This window comes from Delphinapterus leucas, chromosome 18 (genome assembly GCF_059928025.1).
Source record: "Delphinapterus leucas isolate spDelLeu-1000000601 "Yukka" chromosome 18, BTC_Dleu_Yukka2, whole genome shotgun sequence".
NCBI classification, from domain to species: domain Eukaryota; kingdom Metazoa; phylum Chordata; class Mammalia; order Artiodactyla; family Monodontidae; genus Delphinapterus; species Delphinapterus leucas.
This window is the reverse complement of record NC_143146.1, coordinates 11,120,312-11,139,263: the sequence shown is the minus strand read 5'-3', so window position 1 is coordinate 11,139,263 and position 18,952 is coordinate 11,120,312. Positions and strand designations below refer to the sequence as shown.

General features: G+C 53.1%; 1 protein-coding gene across 1 annotated transcript; it reads left to right on the top strand.

Annotated features, from left to right (window-relative positions):
* The first annotated feature begins 5,699 nt into the window (after nucleotides 1-5,699).
* ZIC2 (Zic family zinc finger 2) lies at nucleotides 5,700-11,435 on the top strand. The gene is made up of 3 exons (XM_022576843.2): nucleotides 5,700-6,771; nucleotides 8,542-8,705; nucleotides 8,878-11,435. Exons 1-3 carry the CDS (start codon nucleotides 5,700-5,702, stop codon nucleotides 9,235-9,237), a joined length of 1,596 nt encoding a protein of 531 aa, XP_022432551.1. The 3' UTR covers nucleotides 9,238-11,435.
* The last annotated feature ends 7,517 nt before the right edge of the window (nucleotides 11,436-18,952 follow it).

Genomic DNA, 18,952 nt, shown 5'->3' with positions numbered 1-18,952 from the left:
CGTGTTCACAGTTCGTATAACCGCCCAATATTTCTTTATGTTGGCTCCAAGATGTGCTTCTCCTCCCCTTCATGCTTTATCCTTTAGAATGTTTTTGGATGGGGGATAAAGGAGGAGGAGAGGTTGTGCTTTTATTTTCAATCTCAAATTTTGTAGGTAGTTTCTCCCCATTCTATACCCCTTCCAATATCTATACTTCAATATTTGAAGAAGCTGTTGAGATAAATCAAATAGTGACACGTTGACGGATTTACTTGTGTAAGCAATATGGTTGACATATGGCATTGTTATTTATGAATGACAGCATAAATTGTATTACAAAGTCTATTGCAATAATACTGCAGTTTATTGGAAAGCTGCTCGCCTGTCACCGGTATTCAGCCTCCCTGGATGTAGTTTTCCTGGGAGCCCAAAGGGTAACGGCCCTCAAAATAATTAAACACATTGAAGTAAGCTAATGCCTTCTGTTTTGGGGTTGTTTTTGTTTTTGCTTTGTTTTACAGCAGTAGAAACTCTCCCATCAGGAAAGGAGACAAAGTAAGAACAATTAGTCCTCTTACTTTTGCAAAAGCACAACCAACCACTGTCGCCTAGAAATGTTGGCTTCTATTTTTTTCTGAGTCCCTAATGACAAATACACAAACATTTGCATCCCTAACACTAAACTGCTGGTGAGCATTTATTTTATATAGACACTTTTTATAGGCCCAGTTACAGAACAGTAAATTTTTACTGTAGAAAGAAGTTCTTTTAGCAGACTAGAGAGGGCCTTATCCTATGATTCTCCCCACCTCCACTAAATCTCCCCCTTCTTAAAAATGGTATTTAAAAGTTACAACATTGGCTGAGATTTTCACGATTTCCCTTTCTTTTACATTACAGATTTCCCCTTCTTTTACATTACACTTCTTTAAACCTCGGACAAAGATCTTTTGTTCTAGGTGAGTTTTACGGGGGAGGGGGGTCCCCCACCATACATGTGGTCCTTCATGGGTCAGGGGTCGCCCAGCCCAGGAGTGGCTGAGAGGCTGAATCAAAGGTGACCTGCAACTTAATATCCTGTTGATGATCTTGTTGAATTTATGAGTCTGTGATACAGAGGATAGTGCTGAAATCCTGTGAAATCCTTTTTTTTTTTTTTTTTTGTCCAGTGTATATAGACAGCTGTTTCCACATTTTTTCCCCTCCCATCTCTTCCCTCATTTCCATCCCTTTCCTTAAGAGGAAAATTAAAAGTTTGAGTGGTATGGTCACCGAGTGTTTCTGCTTTCCAATTCAAAGATCGCTTTTGTTTGCTTGTTTGTTTTTGGTTTCTCCTGGCCAACGAGATACACCTGTGTGTGTGTGTTGTGTGCGCATTTGCATTGTTTTTATGTATATGTACACAAAATACTCATCATAGTCAACCCTTTACAGAGGCCCACAAACCGCAACAAGGTGTTCAATGAATGAGTGCCCGGGTATTTGATGGGATTTTCTGTTTTTTTGAGGACAACCCGAATTCTCTATTACACTGTCATTGTCTCCACTTGCTGGGAAAGGGACGCCAGCCCTGGCACCCAGGGGCCCGCCATACAGGGCCATCCACATGCAGCAAAGCCTGGAGTCTCGCTGGCCTAGCCCGGCGCAGGCTCTGTGAGATCTCCAAAGAACAATTTTGGAAAACTTACAAAGAGGGTACATGTTTGCCCGATGGGGACAGTTGTGGGTCCCGAGAGTCTGACCCCGACACGGCGGGCCGTTCTAGAAACCTGTTGAAAAACTGAATTCACTCACAGGGTGCGGAACTCAGCTTCGCCGCTTTTTTTCCTTCGGCCAAGAAGCGCAAATGTACTTTTGAGGCAATGACTCTGAAAGCCTTTGCAGGTTTTTTTTTTCTCTCTCTCTCTCTCTTGCTTTCTTTCTCTCTCTCCCCTTTCCTTCCTTTTAAAAAAACAGAACAAAACAAAACTGTGTCTTGAGGCAAAGGGGTTTTGCAGTTTGTAGAGAAATAAAGCGCTTCTAAGAGGGGACGGCGACGTGACTTTGAACTTGGCTCAGCTCCTCCGTGTCGTGCAGAGGGAGGAGAACTGGAGCCCGGAAAGAATAGCCAGGAGGGCCCAGCCCGCAGGGTCTCCGGCGGGAATTAGCTTTCCGCCCCACCACCCGGCCGCGCGGCCCGGACCCAGGGCCAGCGAGCGCCCAGCGGCGCCGGCCCGAAATGGGCGCAGCAAAGAGGAATGGAAGCGAAAGGAGAGAATGGGGCGGAGAGGAGAGGGGCAGAGGCGCGCAGCGGGGGCGAGAAAGTGCGGAGGGAGGAGGACTTGAAGAAGTCTGATGGCTTGGGAGAAGGAAGGGAAGTGAGGTTTGGAGATGTGCAGGATCGCTATTCTCACGACCAGTCTCTAAGAGAATATTTTCTTTTGGAAACACTTTTGGAGTAAGCTTTTCCAATTCCCCCGCCGTACATACTGATGAATAAAATAAGCAAGTGTGAAAGGCTGTGCACCGGGCAATTTTATAGATTCACTGTAGCAGGGCAGCCTTCCTGCCTGGAGTCCGTCTCCGTCTCCGTCTGTCTCTCTCTCAGGTCCCTCTCCACTTAGGAGGGCAGTTTGGCATTTGCCTCCCCTTCCCCCCGACATAGAGAGAGGTGTGTGGAGAAGAGGAACATTTCCTCCCTTCAGAGAAGTCGAGAATCCCCAGCTTTCAGGCAAACTCCCTGGCTTTCAGACAAAATACCCCGGCCTCCTTCCTTCTCTCCCACCCCCCTCCAGGCAGGGAAGGGGGACAGCGGGAGGGCATAGGGCCACTTATGCGAGGGGCTGCGGCCGGTCCGACCTTCAGAGAGAGACCCGCTCCGGCCGGGAGAGGCTGCCTGTGCCGGCGCGGGAGAGCCCAGTTCAGCCAGCGACCGCCGGCTAGAGTTGTCTTCCCGCGTTTTTGTTGATTGCATTTCAACATGAAATTTTGAAATGCGTGTGGATTATTTTCTCTTACTTGAATTTTATTTCAGCTCCCAGAGATTTGTTTAAAGGAAAAAATAAATAAAAAAGCAGTTCCCCACGCTAGCTAGGCGAAGGCGCTGGCCTCAGGCCTTCCATTCACACCTCCGCAGCCTCCGGGCCCGCCGGTCCCTCTCCGGTTACCTCCGGGACGCCAGCTTTCAGCGGCAGGACAGGAAATGTCCGCAGCGGCCAACCGGGGGCCTGGAGGATGACCAGAGCCCCGGGGCCGCGAGGCAGGCCCCGCGCAGCACGGGGAGCAGCCTCGGGCCCGCCACCGCCTCGAGGGGGTGGTCCCCGCTCCTGGAGAAGGCTTGATAAATGTCTTCTAGAAGGTTTAAGCCCTACCGGTCTGGAGATTTCTTCTCTGGAGGCTCTGAGCCCGACCCTCGGCCAAACTGCAGCCTGAGCCTTGTCTGGCCGCGCGCCTAGGGCGTCCCCACACCTCCCACCCTACCGTGGCAGAGGCCCGGGCTTCTGGGCATCCACCCCGAGGGTGACACCATCTTTAAACCACTTCCAAACAACCACCTCCCTCGCGGGGGCCGCTGCCCAGTGTTTACAGCCGTAATCAGAAGAAGACGCGAGCGGCGGGGGGAGCGGAGCGCGCTGAGCCCCGGCTGGGGGCCGCGGCCGGGGAGGGGGCGGCGTCTGGGTGAATGTCCGGAGGGTGGGAGGAAGGGGCACGCCTGGCTTTCTCTAGGCCCTCCATCCCGCACCTGTGTTTTCAACACCACAGAACAAGTTGACAAAGTGTGTGTTGCGGGGATGGGCGCGCACAAGGAGCGTGCCAACCGGGCAGGAGACCGGCCCCCGGGCCGCTCCCCGCGGCGCCCTCCAGGTGCGGTGGAAGGGGGAGGGCCGGGTCTGCAGCGTCCCGGCACGCAGAACCTCCCGCCCCGCGGCCTGGTTGCTAGCCAGGTTCTCGAGCAACCAGGGGTGCCCGCTTTAGGTGCCCGCCAGGAGCGGTTCGGGTCCCCGGGGAATCAGTGGCCTCTACCGAAGGGCACGAGAGCAGGGTGGCGTCCCTCTCGGGCCCAGCCAAGGGCGCTGTGACCCCGCGGCCCAGCCCCGCGCGATGCGGGCCGCCCGGCTCCGGGGAGCGCCGCGGCCGGCCGGACGAGGAGCCGCAGCGCCAAGAGCGCGGGAGAAGAGCGGGAGGCTGGCAGACCCGGCGGGCTGCCACCAACAGCAGCAGTCGGGGAGGCGGGGAGCTGGAGGGGCGCTGGGGAGGAGGGGCGGATCGGCCGCGGGGCGGGGGCGCCGGATTGACGGGGCCTCAGCGGCCAATGGCGGCGCCGGGAGGGCGGGCGGGGCGGGAGCCGCCGTTAAAGGGGCGGTGTGAGCGGGAGGCCTGGCCTGAAGCCCGAGGGAAGGAGGGAGACCTGGGCGGGAGGCGCGGGGCCGAGGGGGGAGGGGAGAGGAAAAGGAGGGGACAAAAAATAAAAAAAGGCTGCGGCTTTGGCGCCCACTGAAATAAACAGAGGCGGAGGCGGTGGCGAACGGAGTCCACCGCAGCCGAAAGCGGGAAACCTACTTCGGTCTCTTCGCGTTTGCTCGGGCTGCGCTCTCTGCTGGGTCCTCGCGGGTGCGGCCGCCCGCTCCGGATCTAGTGCCCCGGGCCGACCGGCGAGAGGGAGGGAGCGGGCTAGAGAACACTTTTTTATTGTTGTTATTGTTTTCCAGCCCAGCCTCCCCTCCTCCCGCCCCCCCCGCTTGCCTTCTCCCCTCCCACAGCCCCCTCCCCCTCCCCCTCCTCCCCCGCCTCCTCCTCCTCCCGCACAACTTAAAGAAAGAGGGAGCGGCGCGGCAGCTTCCTTCATCTGGGGGAATTCGTAGCCGCTGCCAGTTTACTACACGAGGCGCAGCCAATGCCAAGCACGGAGGACGAGGAGGGCTAAATACCGCGGCCGCGGAGCCGAACAATACCGCCGCGCGCAGGGCGGCGCGGCTAGGGCCGCGGGGGAGGGAGCAGCCGACAGAGCGCGCCGCGGAGAGGGCGCCCGGCCTCCGTCCGCCGCCCCAGCTCCCCCGCCGCGGTCAGGTGGAGCCGCGGGCGCGCCAGGCCGGGTCGCCGAGCGCGGAGGTCGCCTCGGTCCTCGCCTCGCCAGCCTGCCTAGTCCGTGCACGGCCGCCGCGGTCCGGCACCTGGGCCCCGCGGTCCGGCACCTGGGCCCCGCGGCTGCTGTGATTTCACTCTGCAGGCGCGGCTTGGCGCTGCCGGGCCCCGGGGCCGCCGGGCGTGCGAGCGAGTGCGTGCGCGCGCGAGTGCGCGCAGGGGTGGGGGCCGCTGCGCTCGCCCCCCGTCGACCCCCCTCTCCGCTCAGTTCCCCACACCTCCTCCCGCTCCCTCCTCCCGCCCGCCTCCCCTGCCCTGCCCGCCCCCGCCGCAGCTCCTTTAATACACTTTGGTTCTCCGCCTGGCTTTGGACTCTTCTCCACCACCTCCTCCTCCTCCTCCCGCGCCTCCTCCGCCGCCGCCTCCTCCTCTTCCTCTCCGCTCTTTCGCTCCGCGCCTGGCCGCCCGAGGCAGATCCAGGCGGCGGCGGAGGCGGCGGGCGCAGGAGCGCGGCTCCCGGGCCTGAAGCCGCCACCACCTCCGCCGCCTGCGCTCGGAGCCGGGCGGCCGCTGAACGTACAGCGCGCGGGGCGGGAGTTGGAGCCGAGGAGGCGCGGGGCTCGCCGGGGTCGGCGGGGAGGGCAGACGCGCTGGCCATGCTCCTGGACGCGGGGCCGCAGTTCCCGGCCATCGGGGTGGGCAGCTTCGCGCGCCACCATCACCATTCGGCCGCCGCGGCGGCGGCGGCCGCCGCGGAGATGCAGGACCGCGAACTGAGCCTGGCGGCGGCGCAGAACGGCTTCGTGGACTCGGCGGCCGCGCACATGGGCGCCTTCAAGCTCAACCCGGGCGCGCACGAGTTGTCCCCCGGCCAGAGCTCGGCGTTCACGTCGCAGGGCCCCGGCGCCTACCCCGGCTCCGCCGCGGCCGCCGCGGCCGCCGCCGCGCTCGGGCCCCATGCCGCGCATGTCGGCTCCTACTCTGGGCCGCCCTTCAACTCCACCCGGGACTTCCTGTTCCGCAGCCGCGGCTTCGGCGAGTCGGCGCCGGGCGGCGGGCAGCATGGGCTGTTCGGGCCGGGAGCTGGTGGCCTGCACCACGCACACTCGGACGCACAGGGCCACCTCCTCTTTCCTGGCCTCCCGGAGCAGCACGGGCCGCACGGCTCGCAGAATGTGCTCAACGGGCAGATGCGCCTCGGGCTGCCCGGCGAGGTGTTCGGGCGCTCGGATCAGTACCGCCAGGTGGCCAGCCCGCGGACCGACCCCTACTCGGCGGCGCAACTCCACAACCAATACGGCCCCATGAATATGAACATGGGTATGAACATGGCAGCGGCCGCCGCCCACCATCATCACCACCACCACCACCCTGGTGCCTTTTTCCGCTACATGCGGCAGCAGTGCATCAAGCAGGAGCTCATCTGCAAGTGGATCGACCCGGAGCAGCTGAGCAACCCCAAGAAGAGCTGCAACAAAACTTTCAGCACCATGCACGAGCTGGTGACCCACGTCTCCGTGGAGCACGTCGGCGGCCCGGAGCAGAGCAACCACGTCTGCTTCTGGGAAGAGTGTCCGCGCGAGGGCAAGCCCTTCAAGGCCAAATACAAACTGGTCAACCACATCCGCGTACACACCGGCGAGAAGCCCTTCCCCTGCCCCTTCCCGGGCTGCGGCAAGGTCTTCGCGCGCTCCGAGAACCTCAAGATCCACAAAAGAACCCACACAGGTAACCGCGGGTCGGGACAGGGACGGGGCGTAGAGGGGAAGAGAAGCCGTGGTTGGTTGGCTGGGAGAAACGCGCTGACCGCCAGCCCCTGCCCTGGGATGGGAGATGTTTTTGTGTGTGCGAGAGAGCCAGCAGCTTGCTTTTGTTGGAGAATGAAAGAATATTATTGGGTTGGGTTTTTCCATGTGCGGAAATTGAGTTTTAAATGATCACGGTAACATCAAAGGTATGCTTTGGGTGATGGCAGTTGCTTGGTCTGCTCAGCCCCGGTTAATAATTTCCGTACTAAATAGAAGGCACAAAATAAAACTGCTCTCCAACTTGGTGCCCGGGAATCGAGCCTAGAGAGGATTCTGCCAGCTTGTCTGAATGTGCTTTTCTGCTCCGGGTGTGTGCGTTTGAGTGGCTTGTGTGTTTTCCCACTTCTTTTACTCGGGGTCCAAACGTCCCTTACCCGGACTGTTTCCCATTAAAAATGAGTCTGGTGTGAGCCGAAGCTGTAAAGCGTTTCTCGTTTTTAAAGCCCATCTCGAGGTGGGTCGCGGGGCTTTACGGTGGGTTCTCAGCAGTTTGTGAAATTCTCTAATGGGCACCAGAGGGTTTGCGATTCCAAACTTGGACCGACAACCGGGTCAGCAAGAGCCCGGGGCAGCGAGGCCCCGCGGGGCAATCGCGTAAGAGAGATCCGAGAAAGAACGCGCCTCTCGCCTCATAGATTATTCATCTATGACCAGGTCCCAGCCGAAATCGTGCCAGACGATTTCCTAAAAGAAAGCCAAATGTTTTAGCAACTTCCCCCGTCAATATTTACTCCGAAGTGGGGATGCGCCAGCGGCCTATTGTTCTCTTCCGGGAAGGGAGGGAGCCGAGGTGCGAGACAAGCTTTTAACAAGGTTTAAAATTTGAGAAATCTATTTGCATGAAATGCTCGCTTTCGAGTCCTGCGTCTGAGCGGATGTCTTTAAAAAACAATTTAGGTGCTAATGGAATTTAACGTTAAATGGTCCCATTTCCAAGTGGAACAATGTTTGAGTTCTCACACCTCTAAATGACTCCAAGCATTTGGAATTCTGGCAACAGGATGCAGGGACCGCCAGAAAATTAAACAGGGAGATTCTGAAAGCCTTTGCTGATCCCCCCACACCCACTGCCCAGCCTGTGCCTCTCTGCAATCGCCAGGTGCTGCCTTACCTCTGATATTTATCTCTTTCCCAACTTCTCTTTGAAAAGACTGGAAGTGAGCCTAGGATTATCAATTTGCAGAATTTTGGACGAAAAATACTGGCTCAGTCACTATCCACAGCACAGTCCCCAAACAACACACAACAACTCCAAACGTAATTGCCTACTGGCCCCAGAGAGAAGCCGACCGCAGCCCAGCAGCCTGTGTGATTCTGATAATGCCCCAAATATTTTGTCATAATAACAGCTTCTCTAGGGTGAGACCAACTCGTTAGAAGCTGCGAATCCAAGAAGCACTATAGAAAGGCAGGCAGGAGTGGGGTGCTACCCCACATTCGTCATAAATTTGAGGAAATGCGGGTCAGCCTGGAAGAAAAGTAAAATACGAAATTAATAAGCACGACTGTCAGGTGGCAAGGCAGTTAGTTTCGTCTTGGTTCTGCCACAGAAGGGATCCGCCTTGTTTAAGGAAGCCAGGCCCTTATCGCCCCTCTTTCCTCCTCCCGGAGGCCTGGCCCCCTCCGGGGTGGGTGCGGGTCCCGGGGGGCTCTGGGCGTCGGCAGCAAGCGCCCATGTTCGTGTCCACAGGGGAGAAGCCTTTCCAGTGTGAGTTCGAGGGCTGCGACCGGCGCTTCGCCAACAGCAGCGACAGGAAGAAGCATATGCACGTCCACACCTCCGATAAGCCCTATCTGTGCAAGATGTGCGACAAGTCCTACACGCACCCCAGCTCGCTGCGGAAACACATGAAGGTACCACCGGGGAGGCCGGGAGGAGGGCGATGTGGCCGGCCCGGGAAGGCGAGGGTTCCCTGGGGCCGCGGGGGGGCATTTCTGGGGGTGCTCCTCCCGGGGGCCCGGCCCCACAGCAGCTGCACTCACACCCAGTCCCCTTTGGTCTCCCCTCCCGGCTTTTGTCTTGAAGGTCCATGAGTCCTCCCCGCAGGGCTCCGAGTCCTCCCCTGCCGCCAGCTCCGGCTACGAGTCGTCCACGCCCCCGGGGCTGGTGTCCCCCAGCGCCGAGCCCCAGAGCAGCTCCAACCTCTCCCCGGCGGCGGCGGCGGCGGCGGCGGCAGCGGCGGCGGCGGCGGCGGTGTCCGCGGTGCATCGGGGCGGAGGCTCGGGCGGCGGCGGCGCGGGCGGAGGCTCCGGTGGAGGCGGCGGCGGCGGCGGCGGGGGAGGCGGCGGGGCGGGCGGGGGCGGCGGCGGCGGCTCTGGCGGGGGCAGCGGGACGGCCGGAGGCCACAGCGGCCTCTCCTCCAACTTCAATGAATGGTACGTGTGAGAGGCCGGGGCCTCTCTCTCTCTCCCGGTCCCCACCCTGGCGCGGCAGCCCTCCGGTGGCGATCGCCCAGGGCACCCTGTGACCGTGTTGTTAAAATTATGAATCTGATTTTTATGATGATGGAAACGATTTTACCAGCAGAAGGATTTTTTAAAGTTTTTTTTTTTTTTTTTTTTCTAAATCTAATCTAGGCATGAAAAGCAAAAAGATCCCTTCCGGAGTCTCTGAAGCTAAAAATATAAAATAAGAAATAAAAAACCCATAAAAAAATTGAACCAAACCCCCCATGCCTTCCCCCATGCGCGCTTTCCTTCCCGCCCCTTTCCCAGGCTTCTGACAAACTGTACATAGCGGACTCCTCCTTCCTTCTCCGACGTGGTTTTAATGGCTTCTTGGTGTATAGAAGTTTGTCCATTTGTAATTCTCTGGATTGCGTTCCTCCTGCCTTTCTTCCCTTCCCTTCCTCAAGTGATGGGCTTTTTCTTTTCTCTTTTTAGTTTCCCCGGTTTCTTTTTAAGTAATGTGGAAGAAAATGGTTTATTTTGTATTGTGGTATTGAATATTGTGTTCCTTTTTATGAGGCAACTTGATTGTAAACTTCATGCAACTATAGACTGGAAAAAACAAGCCGTGCCAAAGTCTCCCTTCTGTTTCTTCAACATGCTGATCCACAGCACTCACACATCACCACCACCAACGCTTGTGAATGTATTTTTCTGTTAGCTGGGTTTACATGTGATGTTTTAGTGCGTTTGCAAGTTCAATTTGTTAGTTCCTGTATGAAAGATTTTGGTGGGGGGCGGGGAATAAACGTCGTGCCGTTAGTTTTTTCCGTAATAACACCCTTCCTTCTGTAAATACCCGTTACCATATTTATCCATTTGTAATTAAATTATGGTATTAACTTGCTACAGAGGAAACAATATTTATAAAGAATGTTTCTTAACTATAAATATGTACAATTGTGGGCATAAACTGTTTCAGATTTTTTATTTGAAGGTTTTAAGTGGTTTGATCATTTCTTGTGATATGTTTTGAGAGTAATGCATACAGAAATATAATAAAATGTGTTGAAACTGCATGAACATACTATTTTTTTCTAGCAAACTTATTCAAGGAAATGGGGGGGAGGCAGTTGAGGGCTGACATGGGTCTGGATCTGCTGCCTGATTGAATGGGAGGCACCACCTCGCATTCTGGGGAGGAAGGTGTATGCTAGAAACTGGGCCAAACTACCCCTTTGGCAGAAAGTCTCAAAATTATTTTCTCTGTCCTTTGTGTGGTAGCTGAGAGTGAATTAAATTTTTGGAAATCCCCTGTAAGGAATGGCGGCAGGAACCTTCAGGGTTTCTAATGGCTCCATTATCTGAGGGAATGCCTTTCTTTCAGCTATTTGGACTGGATTTAAGAGCACTAAACATTTCCTTATTCTTTGTTTTCCCTCTTCCCTGCCCCCTTTCCTTTCCCTCCCTCTGAAAAGCTGAGGTACAGTTATTTTTAATTGCACTGTTTAAAACTGAGCTGAGTACTTTGTTTTTGAACTTGGTTCAATGATTATAGTTTAAGGGCCCCTTTCTACTAAAAGTTTTTTTCTTGAAATTTTAAACAGAGAGCTTGCTCAAGAAGTCCTGCTTATCTGCCCAGCCGCTGCTCACCAATAAGCACGATGTTCAAGGGAGGAAGGTGACAAATAGACTACGTTTTGATTTAGGAAAGCAACAAACCATCGGCCCCAAATGAAAAGAGAACCTCTTGAAGAATTCAGTGAAATCAAATAGAATAAGCTACAAAGACGAAAATGGCCAGGTGGAAGTGAGTGAGGCAAAGGACGGACCACCAGCTTTCTCTAAGGTTTGCAGCCTCACTCCCCTACCCTGCAACAGTTTAACAGAGTTTTCAAACAAGATGCTCTAAGGAAGAAGGGAAAAATAATTTTAATAATCAAAGGGTAGGAATGAGGGTATTTGTTTTTAAAGCCCTGAGCCATCAAGACATTTCCAGAACTTCCTGAGTACCAGTGTTGCTCAGAGAGGCCCTGGCAGTCCCGGAGTCACCCCCCAGTGGTGAAAAGGTTTGGACGTCAGTGGCGACACCCCCATAGGACTGCCTAGCGGCGCGCAGGGCTCTCCTGGCGGAGGCCGATGGCGCGGCTGGCTGCAGCGGCCGGCGCTTCTCTCCTTCCCCTCTGGCCCTGGACTGAGCCGCAGGGACCAGCAGGGTAGGCTGAAGGGCTGCTTGGGGAGAAGGGCAACCCTGACCTCCCGGAGGCCACGCTACCCATTCAATGGGGAGGGAAAGACTGTAGCTTGGGGGCTGTGTGTGTGTCCCAGAGGGTGACAGTCGCCGCAGGGCCAGCCCTCCCCAACGGTCCAGCGAAATGCCTAAGCGCCAGCTCCTGAAGCAATCAATTCCTTATTAAAATCAAATTTATAACCCCTAATAATATTAAGGAAAATTATTCAAATAAGTGGCATATGTTACTTGATCCTTGGGAGATTTCATTGAACACATTATAAGCTGTGAGGAAAACGTGTACAGTTTTCCAACGTCCCCCACCCCCGGGGGAGAGGGCGCAGGAATCTAATTAAATGTTTGTCATAACCTGTGCAAGAATGAGATGGTCTATTCTAAGTGTTTTAAACTTTTTTTTTTTTTTGGTGGAAATTATTGGCTTTGAGACAACCTCCCGAGCCCAAGGAGAAGATCAGAAAGGGAGGGGGGGTGATTTTAGTATCAACTCAAGGCCTGGGGGCTTTTCTTCTCATTTGGGGGAAGAAGGAAGGCTGCAAGAAGAGGACGCTGTCACAGCCTTGCGTCGGCGGGATCGCTTTCCAGATCTAAACGTCGGAGAGCTGCCGGGGGCCTTTTAGGTCCGGGGGCGCTGATCCTGGTTGTGAGCAGGAAATAAAACTGGGAAGGGGCCTGGCGTGAGGAGGACGACAGCCCGGGAGCGGCCTCTTAAGTCCACCCTAGGGTGTGAGGGGGCGGGTGGGAGCAGCTTTGCAGCGAAATCTCTCCCCGTTCTGCAGCCCTTGCGTCCCGCCGCTTTGTCCAAACAAGTCACAGACCTGACCATGTGGCCCGGTCTCCGCCTTTCACTTCGGCCCTACGCGTTCCCGGAGACAGGATGGGGGAGAGGGAGATGGCGAAGGTGTGAGAGCATCAGAGATGTCAGGACGCCTCAACTTAGACGCGCGCGCGGGGGGCAGGCGGCCCAAGGTCCCGCGCGGCCTCGAGGTACCTGGGCCTGGGAGTGGGCGGTGCAGGCGTCTCCTCTCCCCCGCCTATAGGGACCCGAATCTAACCTGCCCCTGCCTTGGCCCCAGAACCACCAAACTGAGCCCAGTTTCCGCCTCCCTCAGGGGATCCAGAGCTGCGCTGTGGTTCGCCGCCCTCAGGGAGGCCGACTGCCGGGCCGGGGGACTGTTCCTGCAGGTCAACGCTGTCAACTTGAACTTCAGAACTCGCAAGCTCGCTCCCTTTCCGCTCCGCTCTATCCACCACCGAGTAACTCCCTGAACGCGAGAATCGCTTTATCTGGAGGCAGCTGGAGCCCCCTCGGGAGGCCCATCATTATTATTATTATTAATTATCGTGATCCTCACTGCATTATTAATGACCACAATGATAACTGGCATCGGTATCAGTATCTCCCGGTTCAGTGATGTCCCCTGAAGCCCCGGGTGGGCGGGGGAGAAGGTCACTCCGGGAGCAGAGGCTCGGTTCTGCTCTGGGCGCGAGCAAGGGAGGCTGCTAGGGCAGAGGCCCGTCGGGACGCACAGAAAGGAAACAGGTCACAGGCCCAGCACTCCCCGTCCCACGCTGTCCCAGCCCCTTTCCTTTCTGCTGGCACCTTCTCTCTTCCTCCTCCTCCCCACCCCCTAGTCCCTTTGTCTCTTTTTCAGACGGATGTTTTCAGTCTCGAGTGGTGTATTTTCCGCACAAAACTCTGAGATCAAGGGCAGATCATAGGCTGGACCGGAGGTTCGGGTTTCCCTGTGCTCCCCACTGTTCTTTTGCAACCTGGGGTTGGCTAGGAAGGCCTGGGCTTTCCAGGTGACCGGTTGCCCACCCAGGTCGGCAGGAGTGGGGTGGGCAGGGGATTCTGGTAGGTCCCTGGTGAGCGCACAGGTGGCATGGCGGGACTCGAGGGGACCCACCGAGTACTCACTAGGGACTCGGGTCCTACCTTCCCCCACATCATGTCACCGAAATAACCCAAAGGGAGCGCTAGGCCTGCGACCAAGAGCTAAGAAATAAAAGCCTCAATAACATCCCACCAAGACTTGGCTGAACCACTGGATGCGTTTTCACTTAAAAGGACACGGAAAGCGACCCTCGGGATCCAAAGTAGGCGTTCAATAAAGAAAGACTTGTGGATTGATTGATTACAGTCTGATATCGCTCTTGTTCCACAGAAACTTGCAGCGCCTCGGTCCACTGCTACCCCCAGTAGAACGCAATGAATGGGTTCTATTTTTAACTGGCAGCTCAGAACAGGGCCTGAGAAATGTCGCCCTCTTCTCTACCCCCAACCCCACCGCGGGCCTCCAACAGATTGCTGCTAGGTTTTTATTTTAGGGAAGAATCTAGATCCTTCCAGACCGAATCGGGTGATCTGGCATAAACCCTCAGGCCCGACCAGCTGGGCGCCTGAGAACGAAAAGGCAGCGCTGGCAATCTGAACGGGGTGTTACCAATGAGAGCTCCTGTAAACCATAACCAGGGCAGCCCGAGGATTCGAGTTCACGGTCAAGGCTGTGGGGCGACTGGGGCCGCAGCGTCCACGCCCCGCCCCGCCCCTGCGCGGCCACAACCCAGATCTCGGGCGGGGTACGTGGGGCTCGGGTCCTCCCACTCCCGCCCCGCCCCCCCCCGGGCCCTGTCGGGGAAGGGTCCGTGCTGGGGCTCCCTCTTCGCCCTCCCAAGTTTCCCTTTTGTTCCCAGGGGCCGACGAGTTTTTTGTTGTTGTTTTTTTTTTTCCGACGAGCTTTTGAAGAGGTGACACTTCGCTTCGTCTCCAGCCCTGCGTCCCGTCCTCGCCCCGCATCTGGCATCTCTCCTGCCCCTTATTCAGGATGAGGTTCAGCGCAGCCGCCAGGCGGGAGCTGGGGGCGCCTCTTCCCTCGCGTGCGTGCACACACAGACCGAGTCACACACACATGCACTCACACATGCTCACCTCCTCCGGCATCCCCCAGCCACGGGCTCTCGTGGGTGGGGTGGACCTGAGCCGCACAGATTTGGGGCAGGTGGCCACCAGTGTGAAACGAAGTTGGGTGGGAGCTACCCACAGTCGGGGGTCCCTCAGGCCCACTTCCCTGGGAACGTGATGGGCCAGACCATCCGGCCTGCCCGCGCACCCTCTGACCCCTGGGTGTGGGTGGGTGGAGGTCGCGCCGCATCTCTCAATTAAACCAGGAGGAGCTGACTGTCCCCCGACACGCACACACCGCACCTCTCCAACCCCTGCCTCAGCCTCTTCCTTGCCTAAGCTCCGAAGCCAGTTTTATTTTCTGTCCCTGAGGCCAAGCCGGTGGTCCTGCGGAACGGATCGGAGCGCAGCGCCCCTAGAGAAGGTGGGGGTTAGAAATAATAATAATAATTTCAAAGATAGCAGTTGTAGTTAAGGCTCTGACACTGGGTGGCTTCTCAGACGTCTGCAGAAGCCTGGGGAGGCTCCAGACCACGTTGGGCTGGGAAGGGCATGGGGTTCTCTTTGGGGGGGGCATGAAGGTGGCTCTTATATGTTGCCTCCCCCTAACAAAATCTGGGGTCTGGAACCAGGCCGAGCCAGCAACGGCCTGGCCAGAAGCCGCGCTGGGACTCTTGCTGCAGACGCGGCTCATCCTTTTTCTTTTCTTACTCCTGGCGCACTGGGCCCACGGTGGTTGGTGCGGCCGCGTGCGGTTTCTCGAAACTCTTTGGAGTCAGTTGGGTCTGTTTGCCCACTCCCCCCAACCCTCCACCGCCCCGGGCCTGTTCCCCCTCCCTCTCCCCGCTGGCAGATGAATGGTGGCTTTAATGAGCATGGGCGCGGGCGTTGGCCGGGCGGTTCTGAAGATGCTCTGACCTGTAGGGAGGGCGCGAAAGGTCGGGCGCACGCGGAGCTCGGCTTGGGCTCCTCCCAGGCCCACGCTGCTTCGATATTGATCCTGGGAGAAAGATAAACAGAAAAGCTGGACATAAGGTCATGAATACTAATGAGCCGGGGTAGGAGTTTTAATTGCTATGGACTTCCTTTTTTCCAGTTAATCTTTATTGCAGACTTCGGAGTCAGTATTTTCGAGCTTCGTTTTGTTTCCTTCTCTCTCCGCCCTCCTCCTTATATTTTCATTTGAAATGCCCAGGCGAAAGAGACCCGTGTCAACTTGACTTTCTCCCTCTCGCAGGGCCGGTGTGCACGCTAGAGCTCACAGCTCACGTTCCCAGTGTGGCGCTTCTCTGCTCACTAATTCTGGAAATGTAGGGGAGACTATAAAATAGTTTCAATGTGGTTTTGGTGAGTCTGCTTCTTGACTTCCTCACCCTCATTGTTTTAAAGACTTCGTCTGTCCTTGGCCTTTAAACTTCCTCTTGACAATTGCATCTTTTCTCCAGGCACTGAGCTCCTTTTTACTCCAAACGGGTGCATTCCATCCCAAAGTTTCCCGTTTCTCAAGTCTCCAGAATTTGACACTGGCTTTCCCAACCACAGTGCCTAAGTGTTTCAATTTGCAGTGAATTCCTAGGCAAGTGAATTGACCAGATTACATAAAAGTGATATTTTCTTTGCTACCTATAAGCAACAGTGAAATCTGAGACAGGAACCTAAGGTAATTTCCAGAAAGATTTCTGCCTCCATTCTTGATATGTATTTGATAACTTAGTAATAATATTTTTCTGAAAATAAAGCCGTTCTTGAATTGAGTTTTCTCTTGAAGCTGTATAAATTGACTGGAAATCCCATAAAGCAGCTTCGGCTCTGTGATCAGGAGAGGAGAAAAAGTGCAACCCATTTCTGTAACAGACTATGTAAAAATGTGTTGAAACCCAAGGCAAAAAGAAAAAATATCAGCTCTACTAGAATAATTTCCAGTATTGTTCTGATTCTTAAAGTTTTGGACAAAATAAACCCATATTTCACATCATTGCCAATAGGTCCCAGCATTGAAGTCTCCTGAGGATTCTGTTTCACTTACAGTTTTCAGTCCAAACTTGTTTTTCTTCACACAATGATTTATTATGTAGGTAATTTTAGGGGATACAGTTTACAGCTTGAATTATTAGACTGAACACCTCTGGCTGACACCATGATGCCTTTTTTTTCTGCCTGCAGCTGTGAGTCACAACCCCATTTTCATACCCAACCGCTGCACATTCCTTCACAATGTATATTTCCTTCTTGCAGAGATCAAACATGCTTTGGTCAAAGTGTTTATTTTAAAATACAGGAAAATTAAAACTAAACACAGCACTACTGAAAAATCCCCAAATGTATCATATTTTCCTCCTGTGCCCACACACACACACACACACACAAAAGTAACAAATTGCACCACGTTCTGGAATAAAATTTCAAATCGAAGGAGAACACGTAGGCACACACAGACACAATTTTCATTTTACTATTGAAACACATAAGGAAACCTCCCACTTCTCTTGATATTTGGACTCCTGTTTGGATGTCTTTAGTTTTTCACTGTAAAATGTCACATGCAAAAACAATGAGGACAACATATTCTTAAGATGCTGACAGACATCTACTTTATTCACCAACCTATACTCCTCATTTCTCTTTCAGTTTTCCATCTTGTTATTTTTCTTTTAATTGTATCTCCCAGAATATATCTTCAGGGGGAGAAGAATATTTTGAAGTATTTGCCAAAAGGAAGCAAAAAAAAAAAAAAAGTAGCTCAGAAACAGGTTAACATTTCCCCAGTATCTCAGTAGGTCTTTGGTATGTGCATGTGTTTCCTTTCTCCCTTCAAATTAAGGTGAAACATTACAAGGTAGAATCGCTCTTTGTCAGCACCTAAATTGTGTAAAGTCGATTTCAACTTCGGATCTGGGAGGACAAGTTGTCCTTCTGCAGCCCACTATCTACTGCTTTTTTTTTTTTTTTGAGCTTCTCTCAATAACCATCTGAAAGGGATCTAGACCTCAGCCACCTCTGCTCCTAGGCAGTTTACTCAGCTTCTCAAGCCTCACAGTTCTTTAGCGGGGCAGAGACTGTTAGGCTGTTTTTAATCAGGTTTGGAAGCTGAATCTTTTCCCTCTGAGGGCTGTGCCCAGGGGTGGATCCGGCTGAATGTCTGGCGCTGCAGGCAGCGGGCTCGGCCACCCGTTTTTCAGACACAACACCAGAGAATGGCATTGAAATAATTCCGTGTGGCAGAAATGTTTTTAAAATATTAACCTCTCTTACTTCCCATACTTCTGAGCTAAAGGGCAAGAGAAACTAAAAGGAAATCTGAAATGATATTCATTTACCTACCTAAGGCAGACCGAGAAACTGAAGAGAGAAGATCCTTTGAAACTTATACTTTACAGAATCTTTCAAATTAGATGCTGCTTAGGATGAATGGCAGTAAAGATTTTTTAAAAAGATTTGACTGGTTAAAACTTTTCTAGATATGAGTGACAATAAATTAATAGTCTAAAGGTCTCTTTCGAGGGAGATTTTGGGGGGGGCATATAAAAAATAATCTACATATGGTCTTCCTATTCTTCAAGGGGAGGCAAATTATAGTACATACTATTTGGATTTTTTTTTTTACTTAGATAAAGAAATAAAATATTTAGCATTCATATATTATTGAAAATTCTTTGCAAGAGTGGAAAATCAAGGATTTTCAAGACCAACAATAAAACAAGGAATCAAATTACAGTCTTCCTCTAAAATACATTTCTTCCTCTGCTGGGTTTTCAAGTGATCTCTTTGGTGATTCTTTGTTTGTTTGAACAATCTCTTCAAATTAAAATCATTGAATATTTCCCCTAGATAGCTTAACTTCTGTCACACAAACATTTCTAAAAGTTATAAATGAAAAATCAAAGACTTTTTAGAAAGCCTTAGTAACAATATATCATATCATGGCCAAACCAATTTATTGTGAACTTCTTTCATCTTTGGTAGATTATTTGATACATCAAAAAATCTCACCTTGAATGTGTCAACTCTTCTGTCAATCTTATGAGAAACTAATTTCATAACATGCAATTTGGGGTTTATGACTTCATTTCCATTTTTTAAATTCAAGGGAATTAATTCAAAAATTGATTTGGTCTAGAGAGGAGACATCAGTGAAAAGTCGTAAAGTATAAATCAAACACATCTCAGCTACCTCCCAGCACATGCATACACACACCCTTCTTGAGGAAAAAATTATCTTAACTGTGGAGAGCAGTCATATCAGCTATTTGACTTCAAATGCCTTCTAGAAAAGTCTAATATAGCTATTTCACAATATGGCAAAACTGTCATCTAAAGTTCCAGCATGACATTTTTCTAAATCTTCACCTGATAATTAACTAATTCAGAAATGTAAAACACAGTTGACTTCATTGGGCAGAATATTGCTTCATCTACTTGTTAACATAGACATCTCTCAAAGCGTGCTATTGTAATCTATGTAAGTTCTCTTTTATGGACAATTGAGTTCAATTGTAGACAGTATACTATTCTCTCGTGCCCCCAACATTTTTGCCCTTGAAAGTGAATGTTGGGCACTCT

What these genes read in the sequence shown, in the direction of transcription:
- ZIC2 (XM_022576843.2), top strand. Translation starts at nt 5,700, where the DNA reads ATGCTCCTGGACGCGGGGCCGCAGTTCCCGGCCATCGGGGTGGGCAGC. An exon ending in CCACAAAAGAACCCACACAG is followed by an intron (nt 6,772 to 8,541) that starts GTAACCGCGGGT and finishes TCGTGTCCACAG; the next exon opens with GGGAGAAGCCTTTCCAGTGT. An exon ending in CGCTGCGGAAACACATGAAG is followed by an intron (nt 8,706 to 8,877) that starts GTACCACCGGGG and finishes TTTGTCTTGAAG; the next exon opens with GTCCATGAGTCCTCCCCGCA.